The sequence below is a fragment of the Grammomys surdaster genome, unplaced genomic scaffold (assembly GCF_004785775.1).
Source record: "Grammomys surdaster isolate TR1022 unplaced genomic scaffold, NIH_TR_1.0 211, whole genome shotgun sequence".
Classification (NCBI taxonomy): domain Eukaryota; kingdom Metazoa; phylum Chordata; class Mammalia; order Rodentia; family Muridae; genus Grammomys; species Grammomys surdaster.
This window is the reverse complement of record NW_021604656.1, coordinates 5,050,832-5,069,954: the sequence shown is the minus strand read 5'-3', so window position 1 is coordinate 5,069,954 and position 19,123 is coordinate 5,050,832. Positions and strand designations below refer to the sequence as shown.

At 52.7% G+C, this 19,123-nt stretch overlaps 1 protein-coding gene across 4 annotated transcripts in view; it reads left to right on the top strand.

The window, feature by feature from the left end:
• LOC114624890 (core histone macro-H2A.1) overlaps positions 1-12,466 on the top strand; it is a 61,434-nt gene extending 48,968 nt beyond the window's left edge. For 2 of the 4 annotated variants that reach the window (XM_028772033.1, XM_028772032.1), the window contains exons 7-9: positions 976-1,065; positions 2,161-2,335; positions 11,691-12,466. In XM_028772033.1, the coding sequence (XP_028627866.1) occupies positions 976-1,065; positions 2,161-2,335; positions 11,691-11,856 (431 nt within the window). In that variant the 3' untranslated portion in view covers positions 11,857-12,466. The remainder of the gene's footprint in view (positions 1-975; positions 1,066-2,160; positions 2,336-11,690) is intronic. The other 2 variants (XM_028772031.1, XM_028772030.1) reach the window with 1 other exon arrangement.
• Positions 12,467-19,123: the final 6,657 nt, after the last annotated feature.

The following is a 19,123-nucleotide window of genomic DNA, read 5'->3' as shown; positions in this document are numbered from 1 at the left end:
TAGACTTTCCAGGATAAATGGTGAACTGTAAGGGGGGTAGTTCATCCTTTCTGAGGAAAAAGATTTTTAAAAATTCACAGAACTGAGGAAACAGAGCTTAAAGAAGACTAGAACCCTGTTCTGGCCTAACTCGACATATGCTGCTTCCAAGGCTAGACTGCCGCCCGCTCGTGTCCCCCCCCCCCCCCTTCGTGAGCCATGGAGCCCGAAGGCCTCAAAGGTCTGCTCAGCTTGGCCTCCGCAGCAGGTCTCCTGTCAGCGAGGCCTTTTACAAATGAGATCCAAAGCAGCAGCCACCCTTCCCCAAGCTTTGTGCAAAACCAGTCCATCTTTAAGTTCTGCCTCTGATGTTGCTGTCCTTTCCCTAAAACAATTCTGAATCATGAATGTAATTAAGAGAATATTGTCTGAATCCATTTTTCTTTTTTTTTTCTTTTATTTAATTTGCATATGACACCAAAGCTGCAAAACAGGAACTAAGCATGCAGTGCTGGCCCGAAGGTGGCCACCCAGGAGCACTTTGTCCTGGGCCTCCTTCCAGGAGTGCCGGCTGGCTGGTAGGAGGAGCAAGTGCTCTCTTACAGACCCCCTTATTTGGGGCTTCTCCCCGAGATAAGAAAACCTCAGCAGGCTCATTGGAAGCGAATGCCACCTGGTTTCCCGTGGAAACACGCAGGCCGGGCACGTCTGCCACGAACAGGTGCCTCCTTCATACCTCTGGCACCCCCCCTGAGTTACTTACACCCAGAGTGGGGGCAGCGAGAGGAGCCAGGAAGAACAGCCGTGCCCAGTGGCCACTGGCCGAGGGTAAATCCTAGGCTTCCCCTCCCTGCCCAGCCAAGGCGTAGATCCTGTTTTGCAGTCTTGTAACAATATAGCCGCCCAGGCCACTTAAAGTCTGTCATCACGTGACATGTTGAGTGTCTGCGTGCTGCAGACAGGGTGGCACTCTGACCCTGCCCTGCCCTTGCCTAGGAAACACACTGGAGAAGAAGGGCGGCAAGGAGTTTGTAGAAGCTGTTCTGGAACTTCGAAAAAAGAACGGGCCCTTGGAAGTAGCTGGAGGTAAGGTGGGAAGGGCGCCGTGCTCCTGGCTTGCACGGTGCCGGGGAGGAGCTGAGGGCTGAGGGTAGGTAGCAGTGCCACCATCTGAGCACTCAGAGCACAGCCCATACAGTCAGCAGAGCTAACGGTTGCTCAGGACAACCACCTTCACATCCTAAGGTTATTGAGTGGCTCCTGTCTGCCTGGTGTCCCAATCTCAAATTCAAAGGATTTACAGGAGCAGAGTTTGACAGGTCTGAGAGCTGGGAACACTCGAAGGTGAGGGTGAGCCTCCTGCAAGCCGGCTGGCGAGCCATCTTCCTCAGCCAACTGTACTTTTAATGGAAAACACTCATTTCTGATGGGCCACAACCACTATTCTTAGTTAGAGAGGGAAGAACAAGAAGATGGGCATGCCCATGGGGGATGTGCGGAAACCTGGAAGGCTGGCTCAAGTTTGGGGATCGTAGATGGTTAGCGTGCTTAAAGAACAGGCCTTCCTGGGTCCGTCAAAGGGGAGGGGCACCTGCTCTGCATGAAGGCAGATCCTCCACCACTTCCTCATTTCAGACATGTCTGCTTCTTTCTTTCTTGCTCTGCAGTCCAGTATGGCCAATTTGTTAAGGCCTTTGGTTTTTAAAGTAAATCTTGACTAAATGCAGACATTAATAATTATATATAATGTCCACACAGGTCCTCTCAGGAAATAAATGCAGCCGGCCTCACCCAGTGATGAAGTGTTGCTTGCATCCTGGGCTAGTATCAAGAGCCTGTAGTAATGAAATAAGAACTCTGACCGGTGCCATGACTCTGTTTTCCTTTAAGGGGCACAGTGGACAGAGCACCAGTGAGAAGGCTCTTTTAGGCAGTCCCACGCAAGGCCTGTCTGTGTAAGGTGGGCACAGAGAATGATGGCTCTCCAACAGGGGCTGCTGGCCGCCCCTCCCCATGCGCCCACTGTTGGCCCACCAGTGACTCTGGGCACATGACACGGTCTGATGAGAGGGGGCGGCCTGGTACGACCAGAGCCATCAGAATGGCTCAGACTATCCTTGCTAGTTTTAATAACGTTTTTAGTCTTGATTCATGACATGTGCTTCTCCTTGACCCTTCCAGCTGCTGTTAGTGCAGGCCACGGCCTGCCTGCCAAGTTTGTGATCCACTGTAATAGTCCAGTCTGGGGTGCAGACAAATGTGAAGAACTTCTAGAAAAGACGGTGAAGAACTGCTTGGCTCTAGCTGATGACAGAAAGCTGAAGTCCATCGCCTTCCCGTCCATTGGCAGTGGCAGGTATGGGCACAGGGGTGCAACCGTCACGTCAGCCATGGATGCCTTTCTGCAATCATGGCCCCAAATATAGAGCTGTCCCTTGGTGTCATTTGAGGCTGCCTTCAAGCCTTGCTTCTGCCAGAAGCACAGAATGCAAAGGTAAACAGTGACGTGCTAGGGCTGCAGTCGGCTCAGCTGTGAGTGCCTCCTGCCCTTCTAGCGTTCCCAGCATCCACCTTGCGTGCCTTACAACTGTCTGAAACTCAAGCTGTGCTCTTGGCCTGTGCAGCACTATATACAGGTAGCATACACAGACATATATACATGTATGTACATTTTTTAAAAAAATCATTAATATGGAAGCTGAAGAAAAGTCAGAAATGTCTAAACCTTTGTGACAGTGAGTGTCACCACAGGGGTCTACAGACAAGACAGACATCAGAGGGTCTTGAAGGGTCACTAAGACTCAGGTGGGTTCAAACCGGAGTGGGAATACAGGGACAGCAAAAGAACCTTAGGTTGCCCTACAAATCTTTGCACAAGGCCTTTGTCTAAGCCAGGGTTTCCATTGCTATGAAGAAGCCCCCCCCCCTTCCCCATCAAGGTAACTGTATAAAGAAAAACATTGAGCTGGGGCTGGCTTAGAGTTCAGAGGTTCAGTCCATTGTCATCATGGCGGGAAGCATGGTGGCACACAGGCAGACACAGTGCTGGAGAGGTAGCTGAGAGTTCTGCATCTGAATAGGCAGGCAGCAGGAAGAGAGAGTGACACTGGGCCTGGCTTGAGCATCTAAGACCTCAAAACCCACTCCCAGTGACACACTTCCTCCAACAAGGTCACACCTCCAAACAGTGTCACTCTCTATGAGCCTACGGCAGCCATTTTTATTCCGACTACCATAGTTTACTGGCTCCCGTGGGCTCTTAGCCAGATTATAGTATAGAAATACACTCAGTCCAACTTCAGAAGTCCCCAAAGGCTGTCAGCGTCAACCCTGTCTAAAAGTACAAAATCTCTTCTGATACCCATGCAGTCTCTTCACTGTAATCCCTAGTAAAAGCAAAATCAAAAGGTAGATTATGTACTTCATATATGGCAAGGATATGAATTCCTATTCCAAAAGGGAGCACAGTGAAGAAATACTCATCTAAAGCAGGACCAAAAACCAGCAGAGCAAACTCCAGACTCTGCATCTCCATCTCTGATGCCGAAGTGGTCTTCAGATCTTAAACTCCTTTCTGCTTTGTTGACTGAAACACACTTCTCTCTCCTGGGCTGGTTCCACTCCCTGTTAGCAGCTCTCCTCAGCAGGTATCCCACAGCTCTGGCATCTCCAACATCTGAGGGTCTTGAAGGTAATCCAGGCCTCACCTTCAGTGTCACACAATGGCCTCTCTGGGCCTCCATGCAAGGACACTCCTGCCCCATGCCTGGCCTCAGTGGCTTTCCTTAGCCCTGAGAGAGATTCCATATACTCTTTCTTGTATCCTTGACTTTAAAGCCAGAACCATGTGGTCAAAGCTGCCAAGTTCTGCTGCTGCTAGGGCTGGACCATGGCCCTTCGTTTGAGTATATTTTCACCAGCTTTCTGTGTTTTGATGGTCTCCTTCACTGTCTAAGCTTGGCTGTCCTGGAACTCGCTCTGTAGACCAGGCTGGCCTTGAACTCAGAGATCTGCCTGCCCCTGCCTTCAGAATGCTGGTATTAAAGGTGCTCACCACCATGCCTGGCCCCAAGCTTTCCTTTCAGTCCTTTCCACAGATTGGAAGCTGAGCTGGGTGGGGTCTTACTCCAAGGTCACCGCTCCCTTTATTCCACTTGGCATCAGGCTTGCCTTTAATCTGTTTACACTTCCTGGTGCCCCTTTTCTCCTCAAAGTGCACATTCTGTATCTTCCCTGGCTCAGTTCACTCCTTTTCATTATAGTTTCATAAGCTGGTCACTAGTAATCAAGAAACACAGTCAATACTAGGCTGTCTGGAAATCTCCTCTGCCAAAGCTGTCAATCCCTAACTCTTCAGTTTAGCCCTAGGAAGGTCCTTTGGACCAGGGCAGAAAGCAGCCTCATTCTTCACCAAAATATCACAAGAGCAGTCTCTGAGCCACACATGTACTAACATTCTTCTCCCCTGAAACTTCCTGAGCCAGGCTCTCACCGTTGAAGCCGCCCTCGGCACCACCGTCTGTCATGTTCCTACTAGATGGCCCGTGAGTCCCCACCTAGAGCATTCAGCTGCTTTTCTAATCCACAGTCCGCATTCTGCCAGCGGGAAGCCACATAGACAGGCCAGTCACAGAGGTGACCTAGTCCATGTATCAGCCCTGTCTTAACCAGGGTTTCTGTTGCTGTAAAGAGACACCATGACCACGGTCTTACAAAGGAAAGCATTTGACTAGGGCTGCCTTACAGTTCACAGTTCAGTCCATTGTCATCATGGTGGCACGCAGGCAGACACGGTGCTGGAGAGGTCGCTGGGAGTTGTCTATCAGGAATGGCAAAAACAACATGAGTCAAGCCCGGCTTGAGCTTCTGAAACCTGAAAGCCCTCCCAACGTGACACTTTGTCCAGTAGGGCCACACCTTCTAATAGTGTCACTCTCTCTGTACCTGTGGGGCTGTTTTTGCTCGAACCACACTAGCCCTCACTCCCCTTTGCTTTTATTCCCTAGAATGCTTTACCTCCCATCCCGTGGCTGTAGGCTAGCCAAAGGCCTGTTGCTGAGCTCGCTCTACAAGGTGGGGGCTGAATGAGCACCGAGGCTAGCCCCTGCCCCAGCTCCTTCCTGCCTCTCACGTACCCTAGGTGGACTTAGAAGACCCACCCTGGAAACCAGACAGAGGACCAGAACAGTATAGTCCTCCAACTGAGTGCAGAGGTCAGGCCCAGCCTTAGACCATTCCTCAGGTCTCTCTTGGGCAGCACCGAGCTCAGCTGAAGTCAAGTCTTGACTCCAACATACACTAGCTGATCGGTGGCCTAGGAAAGAACCTCCCTCTGAGAAGCAGGCACAGCCGTTCCTGGTGGGGCATCTCCAGGCTGTTGTCCTTGCGGTGAGGTCCTTGCAGTGAGAGGACAGTGTGTGAGTTCTATGCAGTGGGGCACTGCTGCCTCAGAGAACATAGGAGATGGCATCTTCTCGGCCACAGCTTGGGAAGGCTCGGCTGAAGCTCTGGCTGTCAGCAGCTGAGATCCCAAGAAGCCCCGCCCGTGTGTCTGTACTGGCAGGCGGTGTGTCCAGGCGGGGCACCTGCCTTCCCTACAGAGCCCACCCCAGTTTGAGGCTTCTGTCCCTCCTTCATCCAAGGCAGGACAGGGTAAGGGCAGCCAGTGGCAGTCCTAGAGTATGCTGTCCTGTCAGGCAGTCTCTGCCCTATGGGCTATAAGCACCTCTTGACCTTCAGTTCTCACAAGAACTATGGAGGACAGAGGCCCCACCGTCATCAGGTCTCTGGTGCCTTTTGCTGTTCTGGACTGTGATGGCAGAGGGAGTCCCCACCCCCACCCCCAGCCAGGAGCTGTGGAAGATTCTCTCTCACTCTCTCCCTAGCCCACAGTGTTGAACACCAGGGGCTCCTTTGCCAGAGGTCCCTCGCTCCCGGGTTGTTCACATACGTAGTCTTCCTCGGACCTCTGGATGAAAGACCAAAATTAGCCCAACTGTATATCTAGATGAGCTTGAAGGATTCCTGAGCAGACGTGAGAGCTCACACCCGTGCCCGCAGCACACTCACACCACCTGTCAGCTCGCTCTGTAGCTGCAGAGTGCCACACCACAGCAGGAGCCCAGCCCAGCCCTGCAGAGAGCTGGGAGTCGTGGAGAGGTGAGGTGGGTGGGGGTCTCCACTGACCTCCACTCTGACCTCTTATCAACACCATGTCCAGACCAGCTGTGTGCTGGCTGAGCTGTGAGACCAGCTCTAGAAAGACTGGCCCAGGAGGAGGTGGAGATCAGACTTGGCTCCAGCCTAAGAGCCTGCCCTGTGTCATGAACACAGACTGAACCTTCCCAGTGCCCTTTCCTTCTGCTGTGCCAGTATCTACAAAGATAAGTGCCACAGAGCTTGTCCTAGAACTGGATGTGGTATAGGTGCCAGGGTCCCTCCCAAAGTAGATTCAAGACTGTTTTTTTTTTTAACAGTGCTTCTGGATCAGATCTTAAACAGCCATACTTACTGCTCCTACCTCCCATAGGAGAACTGTCCTTCGGCATTATGTTGCTGTGTGACCTCTGGTAAATGAATCCATCTCTCTGTTCTGGGCCTTCCTTAATAAGCGAGGCCATGGGGTCTACCCTTCTTCACAGATGGTTCTGAGGCTCAGTTAATTAGTGCTTCGGATGCACTTTGATCTGCCCTGATGAAAGGTGCTTCTGAAGAGCAGGGCCGGAGAACCTTTATTGGAGGTAATAATTTCACGCTCTTTCATATGGCTATTGGGAAATTCTTAATTGAAGCATAAAAGTAATACTCATAAAAGAACATCTGTTATTACAAACTTATTTACATTTTTCATGGAGTAAAAGTTTTTAAAAATAATCAGTGGGAAGCTTTTAAAGGGCGGAATGCCAAAGGCAGCACATGTGTGTGCGGCTTCCCCGGCCACATCTGTCGGGCAGACCTCGTCCCGCAAGCCCTGCAGACAGCTGCCCTGGCTCTCGGGGGGAAAGAACGGGATTATGTCAGGCCAGCCAGTAAATCACCGGGGCTGAGAGGAACGAAGTGGCTTGTCTGTGGCATCCAGTATCTCTGGCACAGAAGTCGGGTGGAATGCAAACACAGGGAGCACTTCCCCTAGAGGGATGACTCACAGGGAGCACTTCCCCCAGAGGGATGGCTCTGAGTAGAGGCAGAGGAGGCCCTTCCATGTGACCCTGGCCTTGGTCACAGCGTTAGTGCACACCTTGTGCTGTAAGACTCGAGGAAGGGACTGCCTTGGGGCAGCATGCTGGGACGCACTAGTGTGGGGCTTGGAGTAACACCCCCCCCAGACTTAGAGCACAGAAGGAAAAACCACTCATGCTTCTCCAGCACCCTGCATGGGCGGGGCAGAGCCCTGGGCGCCTCCAGACATTTCGTCTCCACTGTCCCCCAGCAGTACTGGGGAGTGACACTGTTAACTTCATTCAGGGGTCACAGCCGCGGTTAGAGGGTTAAGGCTTGCACGAGGCCACACCGCCCATCAGGACGGGAGCTTGCACTGTGGGGCAGGCTGGACCCCCTGCACGTGTTCTTCCTGCGCATATGCCCACTGTGTTCACTTTCTGGGAAGTGTGGGCTACCTTGGCGGTGCCTGAGCTGCCAGGGCAGCACAGCAATGGTGTGGACACCAGCTTGGCTTTAGAAGGAAAGGAGAGACCAGAACCCACCCTGAAGGCCTCTGGGCCTGCAGCTGTTTGGAGGACTGGGAGGGAGAGACTGCTCCCTGCTGCTGACCCCTTGCTGTGTGTGGTCGACAGCCACCACATCCTCAGAATGTCTCCTCCTTGAACTCCAGAGCTCTTGGCTTCTCTACCAGAAGTAGCCTTAGGCTGGGGCAGCTTCACACACCGTCAGGCAGCTGTTCTAGTTCCACAGAGAGTGTGGGAAAATGGTGAAGGCCCGGGGTACCCAGCATGGCACAAGAGAGCCAATGCTAGCAGACGTGACCATAGAGGAGGTGAGAGCCGTGTCCCCACACTACCCACAGCTGCGCAGACTTCTCCAGCTCTGGGATGTGGCTCTGACTCAGGTCTTCTGGGGTCTCCAGCCGACCTGCTCCTCGCACTGGCCCTTCCACTCCCAGAGGTGATGAGGCTTAGCAAGACCTACCTAGGGGAAGACTGCAGACGAGGGCAGCTGGAGCCGACCCAGATACAGCCCTTGTGAGCCCAGCTTTCCACGTGCCCACCAGAGCTCGAGATCTCTTTGCACTAGCCTAGGAAAGTGGGGCCACATATGGAGAAAGGGTGGTCCAGATGCAGCAGGACTGACCCAAAGGAAGCCAGGCATGGCCCAAGGCTGCTAGAGCAGGGAACAGCACTGAACAAGGAACTTGAGGTGCTGTGAACAAAAGCCACCAATGAGGGCAGGGGAGTCCGGGAGGGGAGCACAGGAGGCTGCAGTGGCATCACCCCTCATCACAGCATAGTATACACTCTGGAAATTCCTGTTTGCACTTGAGGAAACAGTACACCCTGCACAAGGGCAGCTGGAGCCTGAATCTAAACCCCAGAGCAGACGCCCCAAGCCCTGAGTCTTCGATGTCCACCCAAGCTAGAGAAGACGACAGGCCCGGCACGACAGGAGTGGCATTCAGATGGGAACAAGGCAGTGCCTGTACTTGGAATCCTGTGCCATCTGTACCAGCATCCATGTCTGCAGCCCTCCAGCACAGCTGGGCACCATACACTGGTTGACAGCTCTCTGCCAAACTGATACCAGCATTGCTTCCAATGCTTGCAGTGACTGATGCCAACAGTCATCCAGTCCTAGCTGTCTGAGGGTCTGGGGGTGGAGGGGAGATAGTCTACCACCTTTAGAATGATCCTGGGAGCCCCATTATCTCCAGTGGGCCTGGGCCACACTCTGCTGCCAAATATACATCCTCTTGTCCCGCCTCTGACTTGACAGGCCTAGGGCAGAGCACAGACACAGGGAAGGCTGGAGCTTTCAGTTGCCCTGGGGGTGTACTCAGGTCACCGATGTGCTACATGATGGGATGGCCAAGGCATGGTGTGGCTATAGCTGCCCTCACCCCTTGGGGACCAGGGATGGCTATGGAGTCAGCGTCTCATGCATCTGCCTTGTCACCTGTGCAGCTAACTAGAGCAGCTAGGGGCATTTGGGACCCTGCTAAACAGCACAAGGGAAGTACCCATCCGCTTTCCGCTTCTCCTCAGGGCCTGCTGCTTTAGAACGTGGCTCCCTAGAACCAATCCAGGCTCCCGTTCACGTTAGCAGAAGGATGTGCTGAGGTGGACGCTACCGGTATACACCTCTCACCCTCCCTTTCCCCAGCTTCTGCACTGAGAGTCCAGATTATGGAGTTCTGCCCTGCTGCCTACATGTAGAACCTGGTTCCCAGTGAGAGTGGCTGAAGGCCCAAGGGGCGGAAGCTCCAGGTGCGGAGCCCCGCCAGGTGTGCAAGAAGGCTATCCATGATGTCAGCACCATCCTCAGGTTCAGAGCTAGAACACAGGAACAGGAAGGACCCTTTCCTCAGCGAGTTACATACCCCTTCAGGGGCCACAGCTGAACCCTGAACCAGCTAGGAGTGACCCGCTCCTCTGATGCTCTCAGGAGACTGATGTTGCAATCGGGGAAGAGGCTGGGGCGACAGCATGTGTCTATATCACATCACCCACCTGGTGTGTGCCAGGCAGAAGCCAAGCACACCAGCTGGCTGAGCACACAGGAGCACGCAGCTGTGACCGTTTGGCTACAGGGAATTACTGGAGGCCTTCCTCGGCTCTGCTAGCGAGCGCAGGTGTGAAGGCGGGCGGGCCTTCAGTAGCTGAGCATGGCACTGGTGGACAAAGTCTGCACCTTCCCATGCAGAGAACAGCTCTTCACTTCTCAGAGCCCACGGACTAAGGTCTGCCTGCCCCAGTGACCCTCTCTGGGCCTGGGCCTGAGGGTGGGCTCCAGCAGGATACACTCAGCTGGTTGTGGAATGTGCTCCCAGAACAGATGGCGATTATCTCCTCCCGCAGTTCCCACCCAGGCTGCCTTCTGTGCCCCCTGCCTGAGAGGATCATGGCCGCTGTGCCAGCTGCCTAGTGGCTCACTGTAGCCTGACTTCTGTCATTGTGTCTCTGCTGTCCCCCAGCTTAGCTAGACATTCTGGGAAGAAACCCAGGCTGCTTGGGACTCCGAGCTGAGGTGTGTGTGGAGAGGCCCCGAGCCTGTTATCACACCCGACGATGGCCCTCTAAGAATGTTCAGCATTCCTGAAGCATGTAGCACTGCCCAGGTCTCCCAGGTGAAAGCAGGTCACAAAAGCTTTTGTATGTGGCTCCCTGGGCGGGTCGGTGTCACGGGCACAGAAGGCCAGGGGTGCTGTGAACACATTGTCAACCCAGAGAGCACCAGCCAAAATGACAGGCAGGCTAAGGACTGTAGACTGTGGTGAGCAGTGGTACCCGTGAAAGCTTCTCCAAGCATAGTTTATTTCCGCCAGGCCACTCTGTAAAGCGCACATGCAGCATTGACCAGGAACTGGCTTGGGCACACATGGACCCATTCATACTGAGCTTCCAGGTCCTGAGTTCTGGACCCTCACATTCTGAGCCCCCTTGTGACATTGATTTTCACACATCAGTGGCAGGATATACTGACTTGGAAACTTGAGTGATAACTTGAAGTCAAGTTATCGATACTTACCCCAGAATTCTGCTCTGCACCACAGTATCTGCCCTGCCCTTTGTTGTAACACTAGCTCACGCAGTTTGGAGACAGTCTCTGGACCAACAGCCTTTACTGCCATGACACCCAGTAAGAGTGCTATACAGCTGGAGGTCAGAGCTACTCAGACCCCATGGCCATGATGGGCTGACACTGACAGGGAGGCTCAGCCTGGGACTTTGGTGTACTGCTGGTTCCAGGGACTATAGGGAGAAGCAGCAGGAGCTCATGCACCCTGACTAAGTCACACTCATCAGTCCACAGTCTCCATCCTTGCTGGCCACTGTCCAGAATGTTCCCTGTGTCCTACCTCCCCATCAGGATCATATCACACTCTTCTTGTGCTCACAGATGGCAGGTTCTTACCTGTCCCTCGTCTTGTGAGTGCTGGATAGTTCTGTCTGGATGATCTCCAGTAACCGGACTTTTGGTTTTGAATGAGTTGAGCTTGTTAAGCATAACAAGCATAGCAAGCAGCAGAGGGACCGCAGACATCAAACCAGGCTGTGTTATGTTCACAGCGCCAGCAGAAGCCACCTCTAGAAGCCTAATGGAGAGCGAGGGAGAGAGCGAGCTGGGGGAGCCCCACCAGAGAAGTCTGGCTGGAGCTCTGAGAGCTCTGAGCAATGTCCAGGCATGAGCTTGGCTTCTCGTCCCCACAGCAGACATTTCTATACCGTGGAATAACAGGAACCTTGCCTGAAGGGCCATCTGCTCTTCTTTCCCCCGGTGTCAGAGCCAGTCTGCCTCACGACAAGGGGGCTAGGAGGACACCTGTGATGAACGTGCTCTGAGACAAAGGGGGTCACGCTGTAGAGCTCACTACCAAGTGCCAGCAGTACATGGCAGTTCCTCAGTACAGCTTACCCTTCAAGAGCCTTCTTCACCCCAGCGTGAGCATCTCCTGCCCAGTCTGAGGACCCTGCAGGGGAGGCCTGTGGTGGGCTCACTGTAGACGCCCCGAGTACTGACCACTGTGTTCTCTCCAACAGGAACGGGTTCCCGAAGCAGACAGCGGCCCAGCTCATTCTGAAGGCCATATCCAGCTACTTTGTGTCCACGATGTCCTCCTCCATCAAAACTGTATACTTTGTGCTTTTTGACAGTGAGAGCATAGGCATCTATGTGCAGGAGATGGCCAAGCTGGACGCCAACTAGGCCAGGGGCCCCTAGAGCCAGCACATGCCGTGTCCCCACCTCCAACTGGAAAGAAAGAAAAAAGGAAAAAAAAAATCCCCTCGGCTCTTACTGGGAGGTGGGACTCCTTTCCTCTTCAGTTCCGCTCATCTAGGGAAAATAAGGTTTTGGTTTCCGGTTTGATTGTTTTCGGCCTTCTAAAACGTTTTTTCTGTCAGCACTGATAGCCGGCATTGTCCTTGTTTAAGCACTGCGTTCCAGACCGTGTCTGACTTAGTTAACCTAGGAGATTTTATAGTTTTACTTTAATGAAGTCCTGATTAACACAGAGCAGTGGAGAGATGGTCCCTCCCCTGTGTCGCAGCAGCAGGAAGCCCCATTTGTAATGTGCGTTGTGGTGCTTTACTGTACACCCAGTGGCGTTCTTTTTACTATAACTTTTTTTTTCCCCTCAGAAGAAAAAAATCATAAAATTTGCAGCAGACCTAACTTTTGTTTACCTTTTGTCTTAATGATAGATTTGAAAATGAAAAATGTTAAAAAAAAAAAGACAACTGGATCTGTTGTCCTTATTATATTTGCAATTTGAAATTTGTGTGAATTGATTTAGTAAAATGTCAAACTGTTGTGACTGGCTGTGTTTTGCGTTACTGTGCCTGTGAGCCCCAGGCCAGTAGCCCTAGGGCACAGGTGAAGGCAGCTTACACCCAGGAAGCTCCCAGATTGTCCCTGTACCTGGGCAGGTAGGTCAGACATCTGCTGGCCCTAGGAGTGTGTAGCAAAATCATGTAGGAAGCTTCCAGCCTTCCGAGTGTGGTCGGGATGTCAGTCTCATCTCACAGAGAAGGAAGAGAAGGCACCCAAAGCCACACCAATGATTAGAGGCTAATGCAGGGGCCAAGGCCTTGCCCCCTGAGCCAGCTCCCCCCCCCCCCGGTCTCTGACTTGTGGCTGGGTTCTGTGGATAAAACTCAAGCCATGAACCTTCTGCTGGTCTGCATTTGCCAACTCCCTAAAGGAAAGTCCCTACCAAGAGTGTCCCCAAAGATACTCTGTCACTACCAAGGTCCCAGGATCTGCCACTCAAGATGCCTTAGTGAAACAGATAGGCTCAGCTTCACGGGTACTTGTGATATCATCTAAACTTGTCTAAAAGCACAGAAGCCTTCTCAGATTTCCTTGGCGGGTGTCTGTCTAGAAGGGCAGGCAGAACCAGGAAGGAGTGAGAGTGGATTCTCTTCTGTGCCTGCTGCTGTGCCTCTCTTCTATGCCTGCTGTGGTGGTACATGCCTTTCATCGAAACTTGGAGGCAAGAGCTGGTGGAGCCCTGTGATATAAAAGCCACCCAGGGCCACACAAACTGTGTCTTAAAAAAAAGCAGATTTCCTTTCCACGAGGGAGTCTGGTGAAGTCCAACCAGCTCAGGACTCAGTCTGAGCAGTAGCCACAACCACTTCCAGCTTCCAGAACCCTTTCTTAACCAGATCAGTGTTGGGGTTAGATTGTCTCATCTCTTGATTAGAAAGGGGCTTTGTTCGACATTGATTCCTCGAAGAGGGTGCCCCTTAAAACAGGACTCAGACTTTGTAAAGGAGCTTACCCAATCCCCAAGAACACTGCTCCCACAGGTAGCCCCCTCAGGGGCACGAGTAGACACTACTGTTTGCTGGTGGTTTGGGTATTTGCCATGTGCCAGGCACTGTAGTACTTCACAGGCAACAATGCATGTGCTTCCTTGTTACCTCACAAAAAAGCAGACACCATTGTTAGCCTGTGAGCCAGCTGTTTAGTGACAAGATGCTGCCATCTGTGGACAGACCCTGACACTGATCCCTCTGACAGTCCACCTGGCCTTTGGTGGCAGCTCTAACTCGGAGAATGAGACATCTCAGGCACCTGTTGAAGTGTGTAGGAGTCCGGGTTTAAATGGTTGCTTTGAGACTTGCGTACCTTCACCTTTGGAGCGATTCTAGTGAAGCAACTGGCAGAGTTTTTGAAAACCCTCCACTAGATGTCGCTCAAAGGACTGGGAAGGGACTGGGGGGAAAGGGCAGCCAGTTTCTGCTTTCCTGGCAACAGCACAGAAGAGTTCGTTGCGATTCTTGGGGTTTCCAAAATTCACCTAAATGATTCTAAACTTTGGATATAGAGCGCACGATGGTTCCTGGGATTGCATCTGCAAGGAACCTCTCAAAACACTTGTCTGCCTCCACTCGGAAGACCAAGCTTGAGTTAGCCAAACGTACAAACAAAGCACTGTGAGGAGGCACATGCCGGTGTATCCTTGCAGAAGTGAGTGTCCTCCTGCAGCCACTAACTGCTGGGTCAGTGACAGAAAATGCCACCGAACAGGGTCCCTACCTCCACCCAGACTCCAGGGCCACAGACCCATAGATTCTACAGTGGCTCCAGACACTTAGGAAATACTTTTTCTTTTTTCTTTTTTCTTTTTGGTATGTGTATGGTATATATACACATGTGTGCCCTGCTCTATGGAGTGACAGTCTCTAACCCCGGAGCTAGGCCAGCTTCCAGCAAGCCAGCATGATCTGTCTGCCCTCTCACAGTACTGGTGGCATGGCCTCCTGAAGCCACACCTGGAATTTTGTGTGTGCGTGGAGGGAGTTTGAACTCGGGTCCTGACATTTCCCCAGCAAGCACTGAGCCATCTCCTCCCCTCCCCTGTCCTGTTTCTGAAGAGCAACCTTTGCTCCAAGCAGCAGGGCTCCACCCTGAATAAATCCATGGTTTTCTTAGTAGCTTCTTCCATGAGCCTTCAAATGACCTTTGGAGCCCAACAGAGACCACAGCTCCCACTGGGACCTAGTTAACAACAGCAGCTGCAAGTATCTCCCCCATCGCAACCCCCACCCCCATCCTTTCCCCCGCTTCTCACAGCAAGCCGACGAGGATGGCAATAGCCTTTACATACAGGGAAACAGCTGAAACACACTCTGACAAGACCCACATGGTTATAAAGGGAGCTAGGATTCGAACCCAGTTCCACATGACTGCACAACCAGAGCTTTTCCAGAACTAACTCCCCTTTGGTATCAGTCCAGTAATTTGCACCACCCTTGCCTGTCCACTGGCACTGTCCACTGGCAAGACCTGGGTGATCAGCCTGGGGGCCACAAACAACCCAACGCATGAAAGAACCAAAATGTATACTGAGAGAGCTGGAGAGGCGCTCAGTTGCTAAGAGGTATCTTCCAGAAGACCCAGGCTTCATCCCTAGCACCCGATACAGTAGCTCAACTGTCCGTAATTACAGTTCCAGGGGATCTAACACCCTCCTGGCCTCTCTGGGTACCAGACACACACGTGGTGCAGACACAGATGCAGGCAGGCAAAGCACCCACACTAAGCAAGCTTGACATGGGTTTTGCAAATGCTTCATGTGTATGATGGAGGCCTCCGATGGCTGGCCTGCCACAGAGACAGGCCAGGCAGCGCCTCTGTCCAGCAGTGACTTGGAGAAGTGAGCGTTGCTCTCTGGTGTGGGAGGCCCTACAGAGTTCCTTGGAACATGGAACGTAGCAGTAGGGATCTTGGCAGGGAAGGTTGGGATCTTCTCAGACGAGGTGGGTGACAAATGGAGTATGGACAATTCCCTTGGCTCCAGGATTGAGGCACCCTGGGCCCTTTTGCTGACAACCCAGGCCTCGCCCCTACTCCCACTCTTGGCAGCCACTCCTTCCCGCCTTCTGCACCCCACTCCCAGCATTTGACAAACTATTTTCCATTCAGAGTCAGGTGCATATTTGGTCACAGCTGCAGCCAGCGACAGATTAGCTTAGACACTGAAGGGGAGGTGGGAAGAATTCCATGAGCAACATCTCCCTGCTTCACCCAAAAGCCAACAACACAGGCTCCCAGGGCCTCTAGGCTGTCTGCTCAGCCTTCCTCAAAAGGTGGGGTCCAGCAAGCTTCTCTGTTCCTTGTTTGCCATTCAGGCTGCTTGGCAGTCACCCTGTGGTCCAGGGGCAAAGCAGGGCCCGTATTCTCATTAGCAACCGTGATATTTAATTTTCCCTGAGGCATCGATGGTGAACTTTATCTTAGAAGCTGGTCTCGGGGCCTCCTTGCTGGGGTGGGGTGGGGGGGGACGATCTGCCTGAAGGTTCTGAGGCAAGGGGGAGCCTGGCTCCCACTCCCCAGTGAGAAGAAAGAGACATGTTCAATGGGAAGGGGCGAGGTCACCTTTTCTTGGGCTTTTCTTCTGTTTATAACTTGACCCGTCATGTTTGCTTCTGTGGCCCCTCATATCAAAATCATATCACATGACCCTCCCAACAGGTGAGGCAATACACTGCTCATTAATCCCAGGGCCCTGACACCCCCTGCACTCCTGGCAAAGGCATGTAAACAGACTGGCCTCTCCCTGACCCCTGGAAACCAACCCAGCAGGCGCTGTACTGTTAGACTCAGGAACTGTTGCAGAAAAACGGCTTCCCTCCTCAGAAGACACCTCCGCTGCAGCCACCCCAGTAACTTCATCCTCTGGCCATGTGTGTGCACGCACACGCTCACACTCACGCACATGGAGGCCCCAGTGCTTTCCGATTGATCAGGCACAGAATGGAGGGAAGTGTAAATAACCATCTTTAGAACGTGAGAAGAAGGCAGTGGGAGCTATCTCCCACAAAACTACAGTTTCTGAGTCGCCCTCCTGGGCCTCTCTGCTTTGTGGAGTGGCCACAACTGATCCATGATCTGCCGTCAGCACCTCATGAAGAACTCCAAACAGGTCTCCTGCAGGCTGAACAGAGTGCTGGATTCTCCGATCCAAAGCAGCCAGGCATTACGATAACTTTTGTGCCCTTGATGTCAACCTGGATGTGTTGTAAGGTACACACAGTGGGCGCCATTTGTCCTGGCCAAGAGGTCCCCTGATTGCCTTCCTGAGCAAACTAGGGAGGCTGCCCCAGTGTCTGAGGTTAAAAGTCATTACCTTGGCTTCAAGTCTTAACACCTGTACTGTCATGAGGGAACGAACACACAGTACAGAATGGTGCTCTCTGAATCTTGTGTCTTAACACCTGAAACCACAGTACTGAACACAGTAGAGAGTAGCACAGCTTAGAACACACAGGAAATGGGAAGCCGGTGTACCATGTTCCCATGAGTCCTTTTGGGCACTGAGCCCTTGGGAAGGTGACTTTAATCTTAACACCATCAGATGACATGTTGTCCCACCACCCCCTCCCACAAACCATAAAGGTTTAATGGGCAAGGGGTCCCCTTGTTTGTGTTGCATCCCCAGCGGACCCTCATGGCTTGCTCAGGCCAGGCCTCCAAGGAGATACTCTGGAACTTCTGCCTGTGCACCCCTGCCCAGGCTGACCAGGAAACTTAATATTGTTGCACTTCAAAACGACAAGGCTCCCTAAGCTTGGGAGAATAAATGAGAGTCGAGTTCAAGTAGGCTCAGCTGTGGCAGATGGGCAAATTGATTTGCTTCCCACCTGGGGGATTAAATTCCACTGCCCCCCAAAACCAGCAGCCGGGTAATGAGCTGTCAGTCAAACAGTGCAAGACAAGGCCCCTGGCATAATTGAAACCCGGCAGCCCCTCATTAGGTCCCACAGAGGGCCTGGCTATGAGGTCTCACCTTGAGGTCCTCTGGCTGCACCCATTAGAAAGGAAATGCTACAGAAACAAGTGTCACGTGAACTTCAAGGAACTTCTGCTCGCTCCAAGTCTTTGCACTGCGTTTGTCCACTGTCCCTAAGAGAGCTCAAGAAATCAGCGATGTGCGAGTCTGAGTGGAAGAGGGGATGCTGACGATGCCCTCCCTGCACGCCTCCACTCCTGGACACACACACACACTCACACACATGCACTCACATCTCACACTCACACATTCACACACACACACACTTACACTCACACACACATACACACACACACATTCACACACACTCACACATACACATTCACACACACACACATATACTCACACACACATTCACACACACTCACACACTTATACACACACACACACACACACTCAGCCTCCTGCAGCAATGCTTCCCTTCTGGAAGGATGGCTTTTCTCAGTCTACCCTAAACGTCCACTAGCCAGAGCATCTTGTTTGCCAGACAGCTGTCCTGTCCGTAAGCAGCCGTCTCCTCCACTGGACTCTTGAGTATGCGTATGCACACTGTCCCTTACCTCTCTGGGCCATGCCTGGCACTAGGGTCTGGGGACAAGGCACTGAGTAAGCAAAGGGGACTCTGCCCTTCACAAAGACATGACACTGCATCTCACACCCTCCCTGTCTTGCCAAAAGGGCCTGAGCTGACGAGGGCTGTGTGAATCACTGCCAGTGTGCAAAGGCCTAGCCGTGGACATACAGCCTGCCTCAGGAAAGCTGGGGCAGCTCAGGCAAGTACGGACTCCCTCAGGCTCACACCTAAGGCCATTCCTGACCCTGTTGCCCAGTGTTGACACCTGTGTGCACAGGGCAGCTTTAGCATAGTCTGGTATTGGAGGCTAGACCCTGTGGCCATACTGTGTGCTACAGCCTGGCTCTCACAGCCTCTAGTGCCTCCGTCTGTCTGACCTGTCCCCAGATTTGAAAGGATGCAAGCACAACGCTGGCAGGGAGGACGATGAGGAACGCTTGCAGAGAGGACCTGGCGCTGTGGCAGCAGACAGCCTTTGCTCTCCCAGTGAGGGCAGTGAAGCCAGTGAGCTGTGAGGGAACACATCACGGTGACCTCAGAGAGCTGCCCTTGCTGGACCACGTGCAGTCTGTCCTGATGGTTGTATACATGCTTGTGTCGCAGGAGGCTCCTCATAAGTCACCCTAAATGCCAGGAGAGCCAAATCCTGCAGCTTGCTCCACAGTACCACAGCCTGGCTCCTGGTGCTGGCTCCCCCTCCCACTCCCCCCAAAAAACCTGCCTATGGCCCTCTGCATAGCAAGGCTGCCCAGGTAGGTCTCCTGTGCCCCTGGCAGGAAGGGTGTCCCATGTCTGCTTTCCTGACCGTCACACCCCTGAGCACTGTCACCATGGCAGCCAGGATCCAGGCTGCTGCCAACTCTATTCCTAGTTAGAAAACATCAGTGGCACAGGGTCATGACTGTGCACTAGGGAACTGCACTGTGTGTGAACAGAGGAACCCACGGGCAGCATTCCACTACATCCTCCTAATGTACCACCCCTTATATTCCTGTCTCCTGGGTAACATATTTAGATCAGAAGACCAAAACAATTTGCCCAGGCCACAGAACAAGGACCTGGCTAAACTAGGATTCAAGACAGGAGTGAGTTATTCC